The 15,565-nt window shown below is 41.2% G+C and overlaps 1 protein-coding gene across 13 annotated transcripts in view; it reads left to right on the forward strand.

Moving 5' to 3' along the window:
- The window catches only part of CADPS (calcium dependent secretion activator), a 562,280-nt gene that overhangs the window by 220,052 nt on the left and 326,663 nt on the right, over positions 1–15,565 (forward strand). For all 13 annotated transcript variants that reach the window (XM_061622068.1, XM_061622066.1, XM_061622061.1 and 10 more), the window contains exon 4: positions 10,262–10,342. In XM_061622068.1, coding sequence (XP_061478052.1) covers positions 10,262–10,342 — 81 coding nt within the window. The remainder of the gene's footprint in view (positions 1–10,261; positions 10,343–15,565) is intronic.

The following is a 15,565-nucleotide window of genomic DNA, read 5'->3' on the forward strand; positions in this document are numbered from 1 at the left end:
TGTGTCTGTGCTCTCGGGATAAACATCTCAATTAGTCTTAGCAGCTGAAAAACAACCAAGCAAATCTGTGGTGGTGATGATAGCATGTGTAAAGGACAACACCATAAAACTAACTGATTTCTAGCTCAAAACAGTTTTAAATGCAATTAAGACTAATTAGTCTTAAATGCAGTTAAGACTAATATCTCTGAAACCAACTTGACAGTCCCCTTAAACACACACACTCAGTGCGAGAGAGCCTTTTTAAATATATTTCTAACTATTAAGTTAGATGCAAAATTAAACAATTGAAAAGCAGTTCTTCTTAAGCCAAAAAGTAAGTCAGAATGTGAAAGAAAGAAAGAAAAAGATTGTGAAAGAAAACCAGTATAGTAATCCATCTAGAGTTTATCTTGTGAATCCTATCATTGCATCTATCCCCTGTAGCCAGATCTTGGAAAAGTTACTTTTTTGAACTACAGCTCCCATCAGCCCAATCCAGTGGCCATGCTGGCTGGGGCTGATGGGAGTTGTAGTTCAAAAAAGTAACTTTTCCAAGCTCTGCCTGTAACCTATCTTTGGGAAACTGTCACCTTCAAAAACAGAAGACTGTCAGGGCTTACTGTGTTATACAGAATAGCTGCTTTCAGCAGTCAGTGAATTCATGGAAAGGTGCTCCCCCCTCCCAATGTGTTCAGCTGACGTGTGAGACCCAACAGCACAACAGTGGATGCAGCAAGACTTCCCCTTGGCTTACTGTGATGTGCAAACCAGGCCAGCATCTGCAGTTGTTAAATGATGGTGAACTGGAAGCCACAGCTTATTCACCTTTCTGAACAGTAATTTTTCATCATGCATTTCCAAAACTTGCCATGAACCCTGCTATGGGGACCACACAAACAACTCTACTATTGCCACCAACCTAATGTTAAAAGAAGAAGAAATAATAAAGTTTTCATTGATGGCCAGGTCTAAAGTCATGCATTGGGTGAGGAGGTTTATTGCATTTTTGTTTTGCCAATTTCCAGCAAACAGGATTGAGGATTTTCCCACCTTGAGACAACCCTAAGAAACATCATTGCTTGGGCAGTCAGAAGCATTGATTTTGTACATTACATGACTGAGTCAAAAGGCTATTGCTAAACACAACTTGACACATTACATTTTTCCTACACAGCAATTACCTCCATATAATTAAAAGGTTTACACCAGTAAATTATCATGTCTGAAGATGGTCTGACTGATTACTTTGCTGTCACTTGCAAACCACTGTATGGAGTGTCATCCAAACATGCATTTATTCCCAATTAGAAACTTGTGCTATTGAATTTGGCTAATCCTCTTTTAAAGCCATCCAAGTTAGTGGAGTGACTTCCATAGTATTAACTATAGAAATGGCATCTAAAAGGTGTCCTCAAAGGAAATGAGTTTAAACCAGCCGCTTCCAAGCTGCAGTAAGGTTACTGGCAAAGGCCAGTATCCAAAGCACCGTCAACTGTGTTGTGGGTACTTTGCAATTCCCCCTTCAAGTGGCAGTGTGCTGCATCCCAAAGCCACCTCCTAAAGGTCACGGTCTCTCCACAGCAGCATCTCATGCATTGTGAGGGATTACTTTTCCCCTCTGCAAGGATGGGGGACCTATTAAGTTGGTCTGCCCCCAGAGACAAATGCATCTGGATGATTTCCAAAGGGCTCTGGGGAGTTTTCCGGCTGATAGGGCTGGCGCTCCTCTCAAAACCCTAGTTGAACTGTGGAATACAGAAATGACCAGGGCGGTTGACAGGATTGCTCCTGAGCGCCCTCTCCTGTGTAGAGCTTGTATGGCTCCATGGTATACCCCAGAGCTGAGAGCAATGAAACAATATAGGAGACGGTTTAAGTGCAGATGGAGATGAACTCCTGGTGGATGCAATTACACACTGGTAAGTGCCTATGGCAAGCTGTATTTAGGGGCAGTGAGGGCAGCAAAAAAACAATATTTTGTTGCCACTATCAAATCATCAATCTGCCGCCCAGAGGAGCTCTTCAGAATTGTCCGGGGGCTCAGAGCTTGGAAAAGTTACTTTTTTGAACTACAACTCCCATCAGCCCCAGCCAGCATGGCCACTGGATTGGGCTGATGGGAGGGCTTCAGTTGTCCATGCTCTGGTAACCTCCAAGTTCATTAGGGCTGCCTTTGAAGATGTTTCAGAAACTGCAGCTTGTGCAAAATGCAGTGGCCAGATTGGTAACAGGGACCAGATGGTTCAAACATATAAAACTGATTCTGGCCCGCTTATATTGTCTGCTTGTATGTTTCTGAGCTCGTTTCAAGGTCCTGTTTTAACCTATAAAGCCTTACATGGCTTAGGACCACAATACCTGATGGAACGCCTCTCCCAACATGAACCCACTACACTCAACATCCAAGGCCCTCCTCAGGGTACCTCCTCTGAGGGAAGCTGGGAGTCTGGCAACAAGGGAGAGGGCCTTTTCAGTGATGGCCCCCAAATTATGGAATGATGTTGCTGACGAGATGCGCCTGGCGCCAACACTGTTATCTTTTCGGCACCAGGTCAAGACTTTCCTCTTCTCCCAGGCATTTTAGCATGTGTTTTTTAATTGCTTTTTAAAAATGTGTTTTTAAATTTATATATTTGTTTTTAATGTTTTTAATTGTTGTAAACCACCCAGAGAGCTTTGGCTATGGGGCAGTATACAAATGCAATAAATAAATAAATTGCTGCCAAGAGAAATAACCACCGTTCCATATGTATATGTGTGAATGCACTTTCCTTGTCTGCATAGGCTTCTCTAGAATCCCAGGCAAAGAGTGTTGTTTGCTAAACAAAGTCTTCAACAAATGACAGAAGCTACCACTGGGACCTTATATATCTGAACACAAATGGAAAGAACTCTTAAAAGCTTTCCCCACAAAAGTATTTTGACTGTGCTGAACACCAAATTGGAGAGTTTTATATCATTTTTTTAAAAGTACAGCTTGAGGCAGAGCAGAAAATGGCACCCTCCCCACCAAGTCTAGATACATAGTACTTGAGACCAGTCAGGTCATTTTGGCACCTGAGGTAGAAAATCCCACAAACACCTCTCCCTTTCTCTGGCAGTAAAAGTACAATAGTGATAATTTAATAATGAATAATTTGTCACCCTTTCATGATACCCAAAATGAGTTGCCTGAGGTAGCAGCCTCAATCTGCCTAATGGAAGGGCTAGCCCTGCCACTCTGCTTAAAATAAGCCTCACCAATTAAAATTGTTCCTTATGTATTAATCAAGCCAATTAATTAATCAAGCCAATTTAATAAGCCAATTAAAACGTGCAGCTGTAGTGGATATAATATGTATAATTTTTCATTCTCAAGATGGCCATAATTACTAATTTCAGGATAAGAATGTATGTTCAATATGTGCTTGCAAGACACAGATCTATTCTCTTTTTGTCTCTAATGCTATTATCTGCCTCAGGCTTTTAAACAAGGCAGGCCACATATTCCAGTCAGTCAGATCGAGCCAAATATAGTGATGCAGCTGAAACTTGAAATTAGTCGATTCATAAGTTGAATCTAGCATGTTTGTAATTTTGATTGTGTCATGAGCCCTGACTTTGATCCAATGAACTTAAATATTTTCATAACTGAAACTGAGACTGATTGTAGGTTAATTCATTTTTTCGGTACCTGCGTAGTCTGCATGATGTGGGCACATACACAAAGGAGCAGGTCCCCAAATTATGCAAAAACCACAAAGTCAACAAGATCCATAAACAAAATAAGAAGTAGTCAGTGCAATTGATAAAAATAACAATATATAAAAATAAAAATAATGGTACGTAGAAACACAGATGAAATAGATTCATGTTATAGTAGCCAAAAAGAAACTGAAAATATAAATATCCTTGTGAACATGATTCTAAGAAGAGTTAATTCCCAAAATTCAACAGTGCTGTGCCTCTATTCTTTATAATTTGATCATTACAATATGCATTTATTTCATATGTGTTTTTATGTACCATTGTTGTAGTTACTGAATTGTTATTTCTATCTGTTACGACTACCTCTCATAATGTGTACGGGTCCCATTGACTTCATCTGTGTTTATTGCATGATGCAAGAGCAGCCCTGTAGCCAACCTTCCTTGTTAGATGGGACAGCCACTTTTCTGGGTGGGGCATTTTGGGGGACAGCTGCATAGTGCCAGCCAATTTCCCCCTCCTCGCTGGTAGAAAGGATGTTAGGGCAGACCATGGGAAAGGAAAGGCAGTGACCTTCCCCCTCACTTATCCTCCATCCAAGAGTGTGTTAACTTACATGAATTAAGTTTAATCTATTAAACTGTCTCACTCTTTTTTGAGAGATCCCCAGGAATCAAAAGCTTAACAGTGAACTCCTGAGCTTGGCTTTGATGCTGGGTTAGGTATCTTAGTTTGAGACTCCACCCAAAAAACAAAGTTTTCCATACCACAAGTTTAGGGAAAGGTGGAAAGAAAATACTTTAGGATGTATTTGTTAACTCCTCCTTGAGAGTCCTGCTTTTTAGTCTTGTTCCTGACCTTCAGATTTTCATTTCTGTTGGACAATCAAGGAAAAACGTTTTAACTGGCTGCTATATAAAGGACTATACTAAGCAATTGGAGAATAATTGTGGAAAGCAACTGGATTTTTTTTTCATGGTTGCTGGGTTGATTTTTTTCTGTCCAGAAACCCTGAAAAGGCTACATGCGGAGTTGGACATATTGGGCCTTAGTTACAGCTTATGTGGCCAACCAGCTAGGTAACTGACTATTACTTACTGCAGGCCAACAAACATGCTTCTTTAATGCTGGCTAGGTAGAGAACACAACTGCAACTGAAAAGCAAAGCAAAGCAAAGTCTAAGGGGTGGAGTCTAAATCTGGCCCATAATACAAAGTTATATTTAACTCATCAAAGGTCATGTTACAGGCTGTTTTTTCAGGATCACTTAAGTAATGATAGGGTGATTATTATTATGAAAAATCCACCCTCAGTCAGGGAAAGTCTTGAGTGAGCAGACTTTGGGGGGCTCTTCCAGCTGAAGCTTTTGTTGTGTACTCACCCTATCTTATTCATTGAATTTTTCAGAGGGTCCTGTTCTTGAATTGCTCCTGTTCTTAAAACAAGCTGTCTTTCTTTAAATGGAGGTTGTCATTGTCTGTCATGACATAATTTTTTTTAAAATCCTGGTGAGGGGGAAGCACAGCTCTAGGCGGTGATATCCCCATTACCCCCCGCCCCCGCCCGGCTACAGGTCTGTGTGTGTGCAACCATCTTTTTTGTGTACAGTCCCTGGAAGCAACATGTGCTCAGTTTCTGCTTCTGGACTTCTCATAGGCATCTGACCACTGTGAGAACAGGATGTTGGACTAGATGGGCCATTGGCCTGATCCAGCAGGATCTTCTTATGTTTTTATGTTCATTTCTAGGGACATTTCTGACCTGGTTTTGAAGTCACATTCCAGGAGAGGCTCTTACCTCAGAGAAGCTCTTAGTTTTAAGGAAGTTACCATTAAAGGAAAATAAAGAAGAAAATGTTTTAAAAGCACTCAGACCAACTCTATTACTGTTAATTTAAATACAAAGATACTTCAAAATCTCATAATAATGGAAAACCTTTGACTGAATTCTTAACATTGGATTCATAACTCAGCGAGCAAGTTGCAAATTATAATAGGGTCAGTTTGCCCATCAGAGACAAATCTAGACAACTTTGCAGTAGATTTCTGAGGGGTGGGGGAGGTAACCTTGTATTACCAAAGTTCATTTCATTGATGTCTTCTCCTGAGTCATCTAGAAATGTGAACATTTTAATGTGGGAACTGCAAGGCGTATTGAGGTTCTGGAAGCAGCTACAGTGTCTGGGCTTTTTTCTGAGGAAAACAATCTAGAAAAAATATATCTTGTATACTATATGCAAGGATCTTGAATCAGAGGTGGGCCCGTGATAATGCTCTGGGAAGTGACCCTGATGTTGTATTGGAACATATTTCTAGGCCATTAGTTCAAGATGCAGTTGTTGTCCTTGAGCTGCAATAAAAAGTGCATTAATGCTTGAGATTCTGTTTTCTCATTGCCAGCAATAGAAGCTGATGCCCTTGCAAGCATGAGAGCAATATCTCTGTGGTCCATGATGCACAACCAAAAGGGAGTGTTCTGTTGTCTGAAGCTGACCTGAGGCTGCTACTTTAGAACTACTTTCATTATACAAATGATTAGCCTTCCTTTTCTAGATATTGTTCTTTGAAAAATCCTATAAGATGAAAGGTACTACTGTAGTAAGGAAAGCAAGAAGACATCTTTCAAACAAAACAGCACCCTTCACTGCCAAATACAGCAATACCTCAGTTAACAAATCCTCCTGGAAAGAAGCTCCTTTTAACAGTGTTTTTTGGCTGCGGGGGAGGGCGGCGGCGCACACCCTGACATAGTCAGAATGTGGCTCCTTGTCTACTGGATTGTGGCTGCTGCAGACAGCTCTCTCACACGTGGCTGGAATGGTGCTCCTTGCCAAGTGGCACAGGCACCTCTGCAGTAAAGTGCTTCGGGTGTCCTGGAAGCACTGCTTACTGCAGACGCAGCTGCTCAAGTGTAGGGGAGGATGGCAGGGAGAGAGAGAAAGACAGAGAGACCAATCATGGGGGGATGCTGCCCCTTGCCTGCTTGCTCGAGTGTATGGAGAGAACTGAGCTTAAAGCTTTAGATTGCTATAGCAAGATGCTACATGATAAAAGAAAAAAGGCAAGAGAGACATCCCTGGATGCATTTTGGAAGAAGCCTTCAAGTGGTCTGTATGCAAGGCTTACCTGACCTGGTTGTTTCATTTCAGACATGTACGTTGTTAGTTCTGAATAAAAAGTTTGCTGAAATATGTAGAACTGCTCTTCTTTCTTGTGGTGTGGAAACCTCTCTCTATTTTTTCCATGTTATTCCTACCTCTGGCACCAAAATTTCTGTTAAATAAGAAATGTCCATGAATGCATGTATTTTGTCAACTGAGGTATTACTGTATAGCCTGCAGTTTATTTTAGCCAACACAGTTAACCTCAATTCAAAGAGCTCAAGATAACAAGCCGTTTTTGAATTACCAAAGCAAAGAAATCATCACTGTAGGATTTTCAGTATCCTTCACTTAACTGAAGTACAGAGAAAGTAAACTGCAGTAAGACTCTTTTTGATGCAGTGGATACATGTCTGTGTAATGCATTCTTACAGAGAAGATAATTGTACAATGACAGAGAAGCGCTGATGCGTTTACTAAGCATGAAACTAACTGCAGCTCTTGTGAATTGTAGATTCGGTCCCTTCCCACATTTTAACATTCCTTCCATTGGGATGAGAGAGCAACCAGGAACTTACAAAGAATGAAGGAATGTAAATACAGACCTACACACCTGCCTATGTGCTTGTGCAAGGAAGCAGCTTCCTTAACAGCTGGTGCAGTTTGCAAGTTCAGCAATGGATAGCTGGCATAGTCAAATATATTCAGGGAACTATAACCTAAGCACTCATGTCTAGTCAGATTGGGAATTGAAATCTTAATGGTTGCTGCGGCTGTAACTTTCCAGAATGCACTGCACTGCACCAAGCAAGCATTTGCTGTATGGAGCAATTTGTCTCCCAAGAAGGATAAAATATAGGATGGTATTTACAGCAACCCCCAGCTAGCTTATAAAAAGTGTTTTATGGAGAGCTGTTACCACAGAGAGCGCTACTGTACACAAAGTGCCTCTGGTGATTTTTTCTCTCTCTCCCCCGTAGCTAGAAGGGATCACTGAGAGCTTCAGAATTTGCAAACTCTGAGGGGAGAAGAGGTAAATTGATAGATAATTAAGATAAAACACACCCAAAACACCTGGCAATGATAGGCTGAATACACTCTACTACTGTGTGTGGGGTACATAGGAGCTTAAAAAAGCTACCATATACTAAATCAGAAAATTGGTCCACCTAACTCAGTACTGTCTACACTGACTAGCAGCAGCTGTCCAGGGTTTCAGGCAGGGAGTGTCTCCCAGGCCTACTGGAAGATGCTGGGGATTGAACCTGGGATCTTCTTCATGCAAAGCAGATACTCTAACCACTGAGCTATGGCCCTTCTCCAAATGTAGTAGATGGTGTGCTGGACTTGAACCTGGGAAACCACAATTCTAATCTCCCCTCACTTTGCTCTAATCGTTCTCTCTCACCCTAAACTCCCTTGTATGGTTATTGTTAGCCTTACTCAGGAAAAAGCCCAGCTGAACTCAGTGGGACTTACTTCTGGGCAAACATGTATAGGATTGCACTGTAAGTGACTTGAAATAATTTGTATACAGTACTTGTATTTTGCCCACTGACAATAGCTAGTATAATAATACCGACCTTGGTTATCTGTACAAAGGTGGAACAGAAAAGATCACAAAATGAGTGTCATGCCAGATCTTAGAGAAAGCAGACATTTCAAAAGCTTTCAGTGCCTTTAATGTAAATGCCAGGGGGGGGGGAGTTCATTTAGGAAATAATGTCCTTTCCGTAATCTAGCTTGCTTTTTCTTCATAAAAGATGTAATCACATACGTCTGATACTGTAGATTGACAGCAGTTGTCTTAAAAAAGTAAAGTATCAGGTCTTCACACAGGAACGAGAAAGATTTTACTACTGAAAATCTGTTTGGATGGTTACCACACACATACACACACTAAAACATTGCTATAATCTGGATCTTTGTAGGCAAGGCGTGGAGCAGTTAATGTAATCCAAAGAGAAGAGGCTGGGCATTCCTGTGCCTAGTAAGCAAAGAAGCTCAGATCCTCACTTCAGGGCATTTTCAAGTAAGTTTCCTCTTAGGAGCAAGACATAGAACAATCCCAGTAAAACAAATGGAGATTGCCCTGCAGCATACATGAACTTTGCATACAAATTTGTTTTTTACTCATCTTTTGAAGAAGTAGAATGAAGGATCATGTGGAGGGGAAAGCCACAATAGTTTATTCAACCTCCCTTTTCTACAGATAAAAAGACTTAGCAGTGTACACTCTTACAGACGTGGATGGTTACTGTCACTTAAGAACATAATGCAGCAGTGGGGCTGGGGCTGTGTGGATGCTATGGTGCAGCCACTCTGGTGCTCCTGCCCTTCCGTGCACCCATACAGTCCCATCTTAGGCATTTCCCTACACTGCCCCCAGTCCCAATAATCTGCAGTGATGCCACTGTCAGGAGGAAGGACGAGTGGCACTGCTATACCACACCAGCTGCTCCTGCACTCTGATGTTTACTTATTTAAAAGTATTTATACTAAGGCAGTTTACCACCAGCTAAAATACACATTCATTAAAATCAATACATTAAACAGTATACAGTAACTCCAGCAGCATCTGCAACTAACTGAAGTGCAGCAGGCCATAGACTAACAGGCCCCAAAGGCCTGAATAAATAAATAATTTTTCAACAAGCGCTGGAAACACATTACTGCTGGCACTTGTCAAATCTGTGAGGCGAGACAATTCCATCGAGCAGGCATCACAACTGAGAGGGCCCTCCCTCTTGGCAAAGGTAAGATGGACACCTGCAGGTTGCAGGTGAGCAAGGTCTTGGTAATGTGGCAGTTAACAAGCAAAATGATCCTGCTCTTTCTGTGAAGTGTGATTGTGTGTACCAAGATAATCTGAAGTAGGACTTTCAGCATATTTTCCCTGTAGTATTCAAAATGGTACATGTCATGATTATTGTGCATTGGTATCATGTAGAACAGGGGTAAGTGGCAGGCAAGCTTCCCCTAAGTAAAAGTTCTGTGCACACCATCAACCTTGTACATGGCTTGATTTGATCAAGGCTCAGTCCCCAAACTTGGTCTTGTTCCTGGAGCAAGTGAAGTCATAACTAGGAATGCTTCTGAGCATATACAAAGTTAATGTCTTTATTGAACCACAACAAGCTGCCACATATTGGCATTTAGGAAGGAAGATATTTGGGGTTGGATGGTACAGTTCCTTGGTATTTTTGACACTAGATACTTTTCTCTTTAGAGTTAAGGACTGCAGAAAACAGGTAATGCAGCTATGCACAAAAGTTATGTGCCTGCTACATCATTTGTAGTACAGAAAGCTACCATGGATATATTTTACATACCCCTGGCTCACATCTCCTGACTTCTTAACCAAGTAAATAACAAAATTATATAAAAAAAATCCCAGGAAGTGCTGCAATACTGCTTTTGCATCTCTTACTACTTTCCCCCCTTTCATTATTGCAATATTGATATTAATTATTTTGCTTTCTTTCCGTGCAGCTGGACAATCTAGACGAACAAGCAGCACAAATCAGGCGGGAGTTAGATGGTCGTCTCCAAATGGCAGATCAGATTGCCAAGGTAACAGTCCTGACAATGCTACTACTGTTATGACTGGGTCATTCCCACACGGGCTGTGTTTGTAAAGACAATTGTGTGTTGATTTGTGTATTGCTACCCAGAGAGTAATCTGTGACAAATCAGAGGTATCTGTGGCCAAACTAGCTAAGGCATCATGCGTGGCTTTTCAAACGGTAAATATTATCAGGTCTGGGTAGGGGATTTGCACAGTCTGAAATCTCTGGAGAGTTACTGCCAATAAGTGTGGACAGTATGGAGCTAGATAGAATGAAAGTCTGACTTGGTATCAGATGGCCTCCTATGTTATTGTACTAGTGGTGATCTTTAGAGGAGAAAAGAAAAAGAAGATAGAAAAAGAAGCAATTGATGAAGCATGGCTTGTTACAACAAGGGTATCAATTACAAGAGGAACAAGTTTTGTGTTTGTGCAATGGGAACACAGGAACGCTATCTTACACTGAGTCAGACTGTTGGTCCATCTTGTTCACTATTGTCAACACTGACTGGCAGCAGTTCTGCAGGGTTTCAGGCAGGGGTCTATCCCAGCCCAACCTGGAGATTCTGGGGATTGAGCCTGGGACCTTCTGCATGCAAAGCATGGCCTCTGTTATTCAGCTGTGGCCCTTTCCCTGGGGCACCGGAAAATCCTGAGTTGCTGAGTCTCTTCTGGAGAGACTTTGGAAAATATTCTAAGCCACAATAGGGAAAACTCACCAGCTGCTGCATCACATCACTCTTGTTTATTCTAGGAGAGAGAAAAAATGGGATATGTGTCCAAGCCTTCCTCTCTGCAAGAACAAGTATGATATAATGTTTTCCTGACAAGCCCAGATGTGTCCCTAGTGCTTTTGACAGCCCATACAGCAAAATATATTACCAATTCCAGATCCCTCCAGTTCATTTTAGAGAAGCACAGATGTACAAGAAATCCCTCCAGAGTAAACCACAAATCCCTGAAGGATAAATGCCTCATTCAGTGTTTATGTACCAGCATTTGTAGGCTTCTTTGCAGAACTTCAGGATAGGCTACTTTTTCAGGGAGATTTCTTAGCAAAACAGTCATGAGACACCCAGTGAGCCTGTGTGTTATAAACAGTTGTTGCTGTTCACTGTTTAGCACCAACATTTGGAGGAACACCATTCACTTTCCCTCTTTGCCCTTACATTGCGTATTCTTTTCAAAGTCATTGCCACAGAAGGCAGGAAGTCCCAGAAAATAAAGCCCACTTTAAAGATACAGACAAATGAGGTAGAACAAAGTGGATACTTGCAAAAATTAGTAGTAGAACCCATATATTTCTTCTTATTTCCCAACCCCGCTTGAAATGGAAGATTTGCCCTCTTTCTCCTTGAGGACTGTGTTCCAATTTGGGAACACTTTAAAGGTAATTTTGTTTGTTTAGTGTATTGTTTACCATGCTTTTAAACGAATGGTAAAAAGATACAGGAAAAAAATACCTATTGATCTTTATGAACAGAGATGCAATTCTGCATTTCTGGAAGGGGGACAGAAAAATTCTGATTATATGTAAGTTGATGCCTGAGCTGGGGACCTTTCCAATACAGCCACTCTTCAGAACAATGCTACAGGAAGCCTACTTTTGTACACTTATGGTATGCAAAGGATTAGGAGCCCTTTTGTTAAAAAAAAATAAATTATGAGCATGCTTCTGCCTTCACTTCTCCAGCTCACTTTAAAAGAAAAAGAAAAAAGGAATGATGCAGATATCCCTACGCAGCTCAAGTCAGAATTTCCTTCATAGAGGGAAACCAGCTGAATACCATTTGCTGTGGGGAACATGAGCAGGAGAAGACTGTTACGCTAATGTCCTGCGTGTGGTCTTCTTGTAGGTGTCTGTTTAGCCATTTTTAGGACAGAATGCTGGATAGATGGGCCTTTGGTCTGATCTACCCAGGCAGTTCTTATGTTCATCTTTTCTGGACATGTGTGTTTGGGCTAACAAGATTGTAAAGCCTCCCAGCACAGTATTTGTTTATTTTCACGATTTGTATGCTGCCCTCCCGAAAAGATAATGGCCTTGGGTGGCTTCAATAAATAATAGAAGCAATGTGACTATAAGGTAAACCATAACACTTCAGCATTTTGCTAGGATGCAAGCAGCCAGCATCAATAAACTGTACCGCAAATGAATGTCACTGCCCAAGTCTCTCTGGCTAGAGAGTTGCCATTCTTTTAAATGGAGCAACCCTATTAACAGATATACATATATATATAAAGCAAGAGTTCAGTTTGCAGTCACAGTTAAACTCTATGACAGTATACAAAGTAGATGTGTTCCTGGACATTACTTCTTTAACAGAAACTTTTACACCAGCAGTAGGAATAACATGGAAAGAATAGGATAGACTCCTACACCTGCTCATAGATGGTGGGGGCAGCTTCAACAGGGGCTTTAAAGGGTGCCTACCCAGCACCCTCCCTCATATTCCCCGCCTTCCCCTTGCTCCTCCTCCTTCCCTTTCGCCCTCCCTTCTTTCTCCTCTGAATCACATTGGATTCTTCCCTCCCCAGCCCTGGGAGAAAGCAAGAGATATCTTTAATGCAAAACAAACACACAGGTTTATCAGTTTCACCCTAGCAAAGCAAAAGCACAGGCTTAACAGTTTATGGAAATCAAAGCAAAGACACCGGGTGGCCACTTTCACCTTATATAAAGCAAAGGCACAGGCTTGCAAGTTTATCCACAGCAAAGCAAAGCTTGTCAGTTTCACCTTTTTAAAAAAGCCTTCTTTAAAAGAAGCTTCCTTCATGGAGGATTGATTAACTGAAGTATTACTGTATCTAAGGTCTCATGCTTCTATTTTGAGACAAAGGGACAGCTCAAGTACCCTTAAACTGATAAGTCACAAATCACAAGAGGTAAAGTTAGGTAAATTAGATTACAACAATGTGTTTTACGTGGGGCTGCCTTTGAAGACAGTTTGGAAACAGCAGCTGGTGCAGAATTCAGCAGCCAGGCTGCTCACGGGAACAAGATGGTTTGAGCACATCACTAATTCCGGCACAACTGCACTGGTTACCTATTAGTTTCCGGGCTCAACTTTTATATATATATATTTATTATTTGATTTATACCCTGCCCTTCCTCCCAGCAGGAGCCCAATTCAAAGTGCTGGTTTTGACCTATAAAGCCTTATGCAGCTCAGGACCCCAATACCTCAGTAACCACCTCTTTGTACGTGTACCAACTGAGACCCTGCGCTTAGCATGGGAAGCCCTTTCTCGTGTGCCTCCTCCAAAGGAAGTGCAGAGAGTGGTAACACAAGAACGTTTAATTTTTATTAAATGTAAGTCGCTTTGAGTGCACATATTTGTGTAGAAAAGCAGCTAACAAATTTAATAAACAACTAATAAAGGCCAACTCTCCTGGTTGGTAAACTCCCAGATTAAGAGTACTTTGGGTTTATTCATATGGGAGCATAACTTCGTGCTAAAGACACTGTTTTTACCTCCATTTTCTGTTTGCACTGTCTACAGTAAGAGATCAATGTCAGCTGCAAACATGGTGTTTTCTAGTCACACTTGAGGGGAAGCATCAATCATACAGTTTCCTAAAGACACACCCTCTAATTTAACATTCCCACTCCTTCTCGTTACCTGGCAACCAAGCATACTCAGTTTGTTCTACCAGTAAGTTTCATTTTTTTTTAAAAGTGTGATTATTTGTATTTTCACTGGTACAATACAGCTGAAATACAAATCTTTGTTTGAGTAGTGTTATGCTTTTGTGCACAAGTTAGAGGGGAAAAGAAAAGAAAGGCACTGTTTGCAGCAACATAAAAAAAGCATTGCAGAACGGGGGAGAGCAGTTATAAATTGCAGGAAAGAAAATGAAAGAAGGGAGGGGAAGGGAGTGGATGTGGAGAAGGGAAAGATTGACACACCCATCTAAAAGGATTGGAACAAAGTGTTTGCAAACCCTAGAGATTTTTTATTTATTTATTTATTTTGTTCGATTTTTATACCGCCCAAAGCCAGAGGCTCTCAGGGCAGTGTACAGCATAAAGTAAATACAATACAAAAATACAATAAAATGACATTAAAAACACTAAAAACATACATTTTAAGCATTTAACAGCCTGGTATATATTAACAACAGTAAAATATGTTAAAATGCCTGGGAGAATAAAAAGGGTTTAACCTGGCGCCAAAAAGATAGAAGTGTAGGCGCCAGGCGCACCTCGTCGCAGACACTATTCCATAGATACAGAGTAAAGATGTTTTTTCTTCCATTTTCAGATTATCAGAGGATTAGGTTAGTACGAATTTAAAGGGGGGAAACAGCGTGATAGCTTCTGTTTGCCAGTAACATCATGTGAACCATGCAAATTTTAAAAAAATGCAAGTAGCACCAGATACACAGTAAAACCTTGTGTAGATGAGCCCTGAGTCTCGGGATAGAAACATCAGGCCTTGACGTATGTCATGGGGCTGGATTAAGAACCTCAAGTTCAAATAGTTGGAAAGCTCACAGGCTGGCCTTAGACAAATCATTATATGTTTAACTAGATACTGTCCCTTATGCTGTGGCTGTGGGTAAAGACACACTTACTGTTCTCCTATTCCAGTACGTTTCCACCTCTCTTTTCTGAAAACTGGGGCACATGACGCTAGCCAAACCCTACCCCCTTTTTACTACAAAACCTGGTGCAATCAGCTTGAGTGAGTTTTTTAAACAATTTGCTTCAAAGAGATTTTGCAGCTGATCACAGCTGTTGCTTCTCCAGGTGTGCTCAATGGAAATGCTTTGTTTAGAGTTGCCAGGCTCAGGGCCTGAGAATGATTCTGTATCTTTAAGAGAAGAGAAAATTCAGCCAAGTGCAGGTTTTCTTGCAACACTGTAATGGGAAAAAACACAAGGTGAAATTCTCCCTTCCCCCTGCACAACTTTTAAAGATACAGGGGGAAGGGAGAATTTCACCTTGTGTTTTTTCCCATTACAGTGTTGCAAGAAAACCTGCACTTGGCTGAATTTTCTCTTCTCTTAAAGATACAGAATCATTCTCAGGCCCTGAGCCTGGCAACCCTATTTGTTGTAGGCAACTAGTAACTAGTGTGCTCATAGCCTAAATTATTTTCAAGCTTTAAACTTGTGACAGGAGGCTCTCTGAGGCCACATCTGCACCATACATTTAAAGCACTATTATATCACCTCAAATAGGCATGGGTTCCCCCAAAGAACCCTGGAAACTGTAGCTTGT

This window comes from Rhineura floridana, chromosome 3 (genome assembly GCF_030035675.1).
Source record: "Rhineura floridana isolate rRhiFlo1 chromosome 3, rRhiFlo1.hap2, whole genome shotgun sequence".
In the NCBI taxonomy this organism is placed as follows: domain Eukaryota; kingdom Metazoa; phylum Chordata; class Lepidosauria; order Squamata; family Rhineuridae; genus Rhineura; species Rhineura floridana.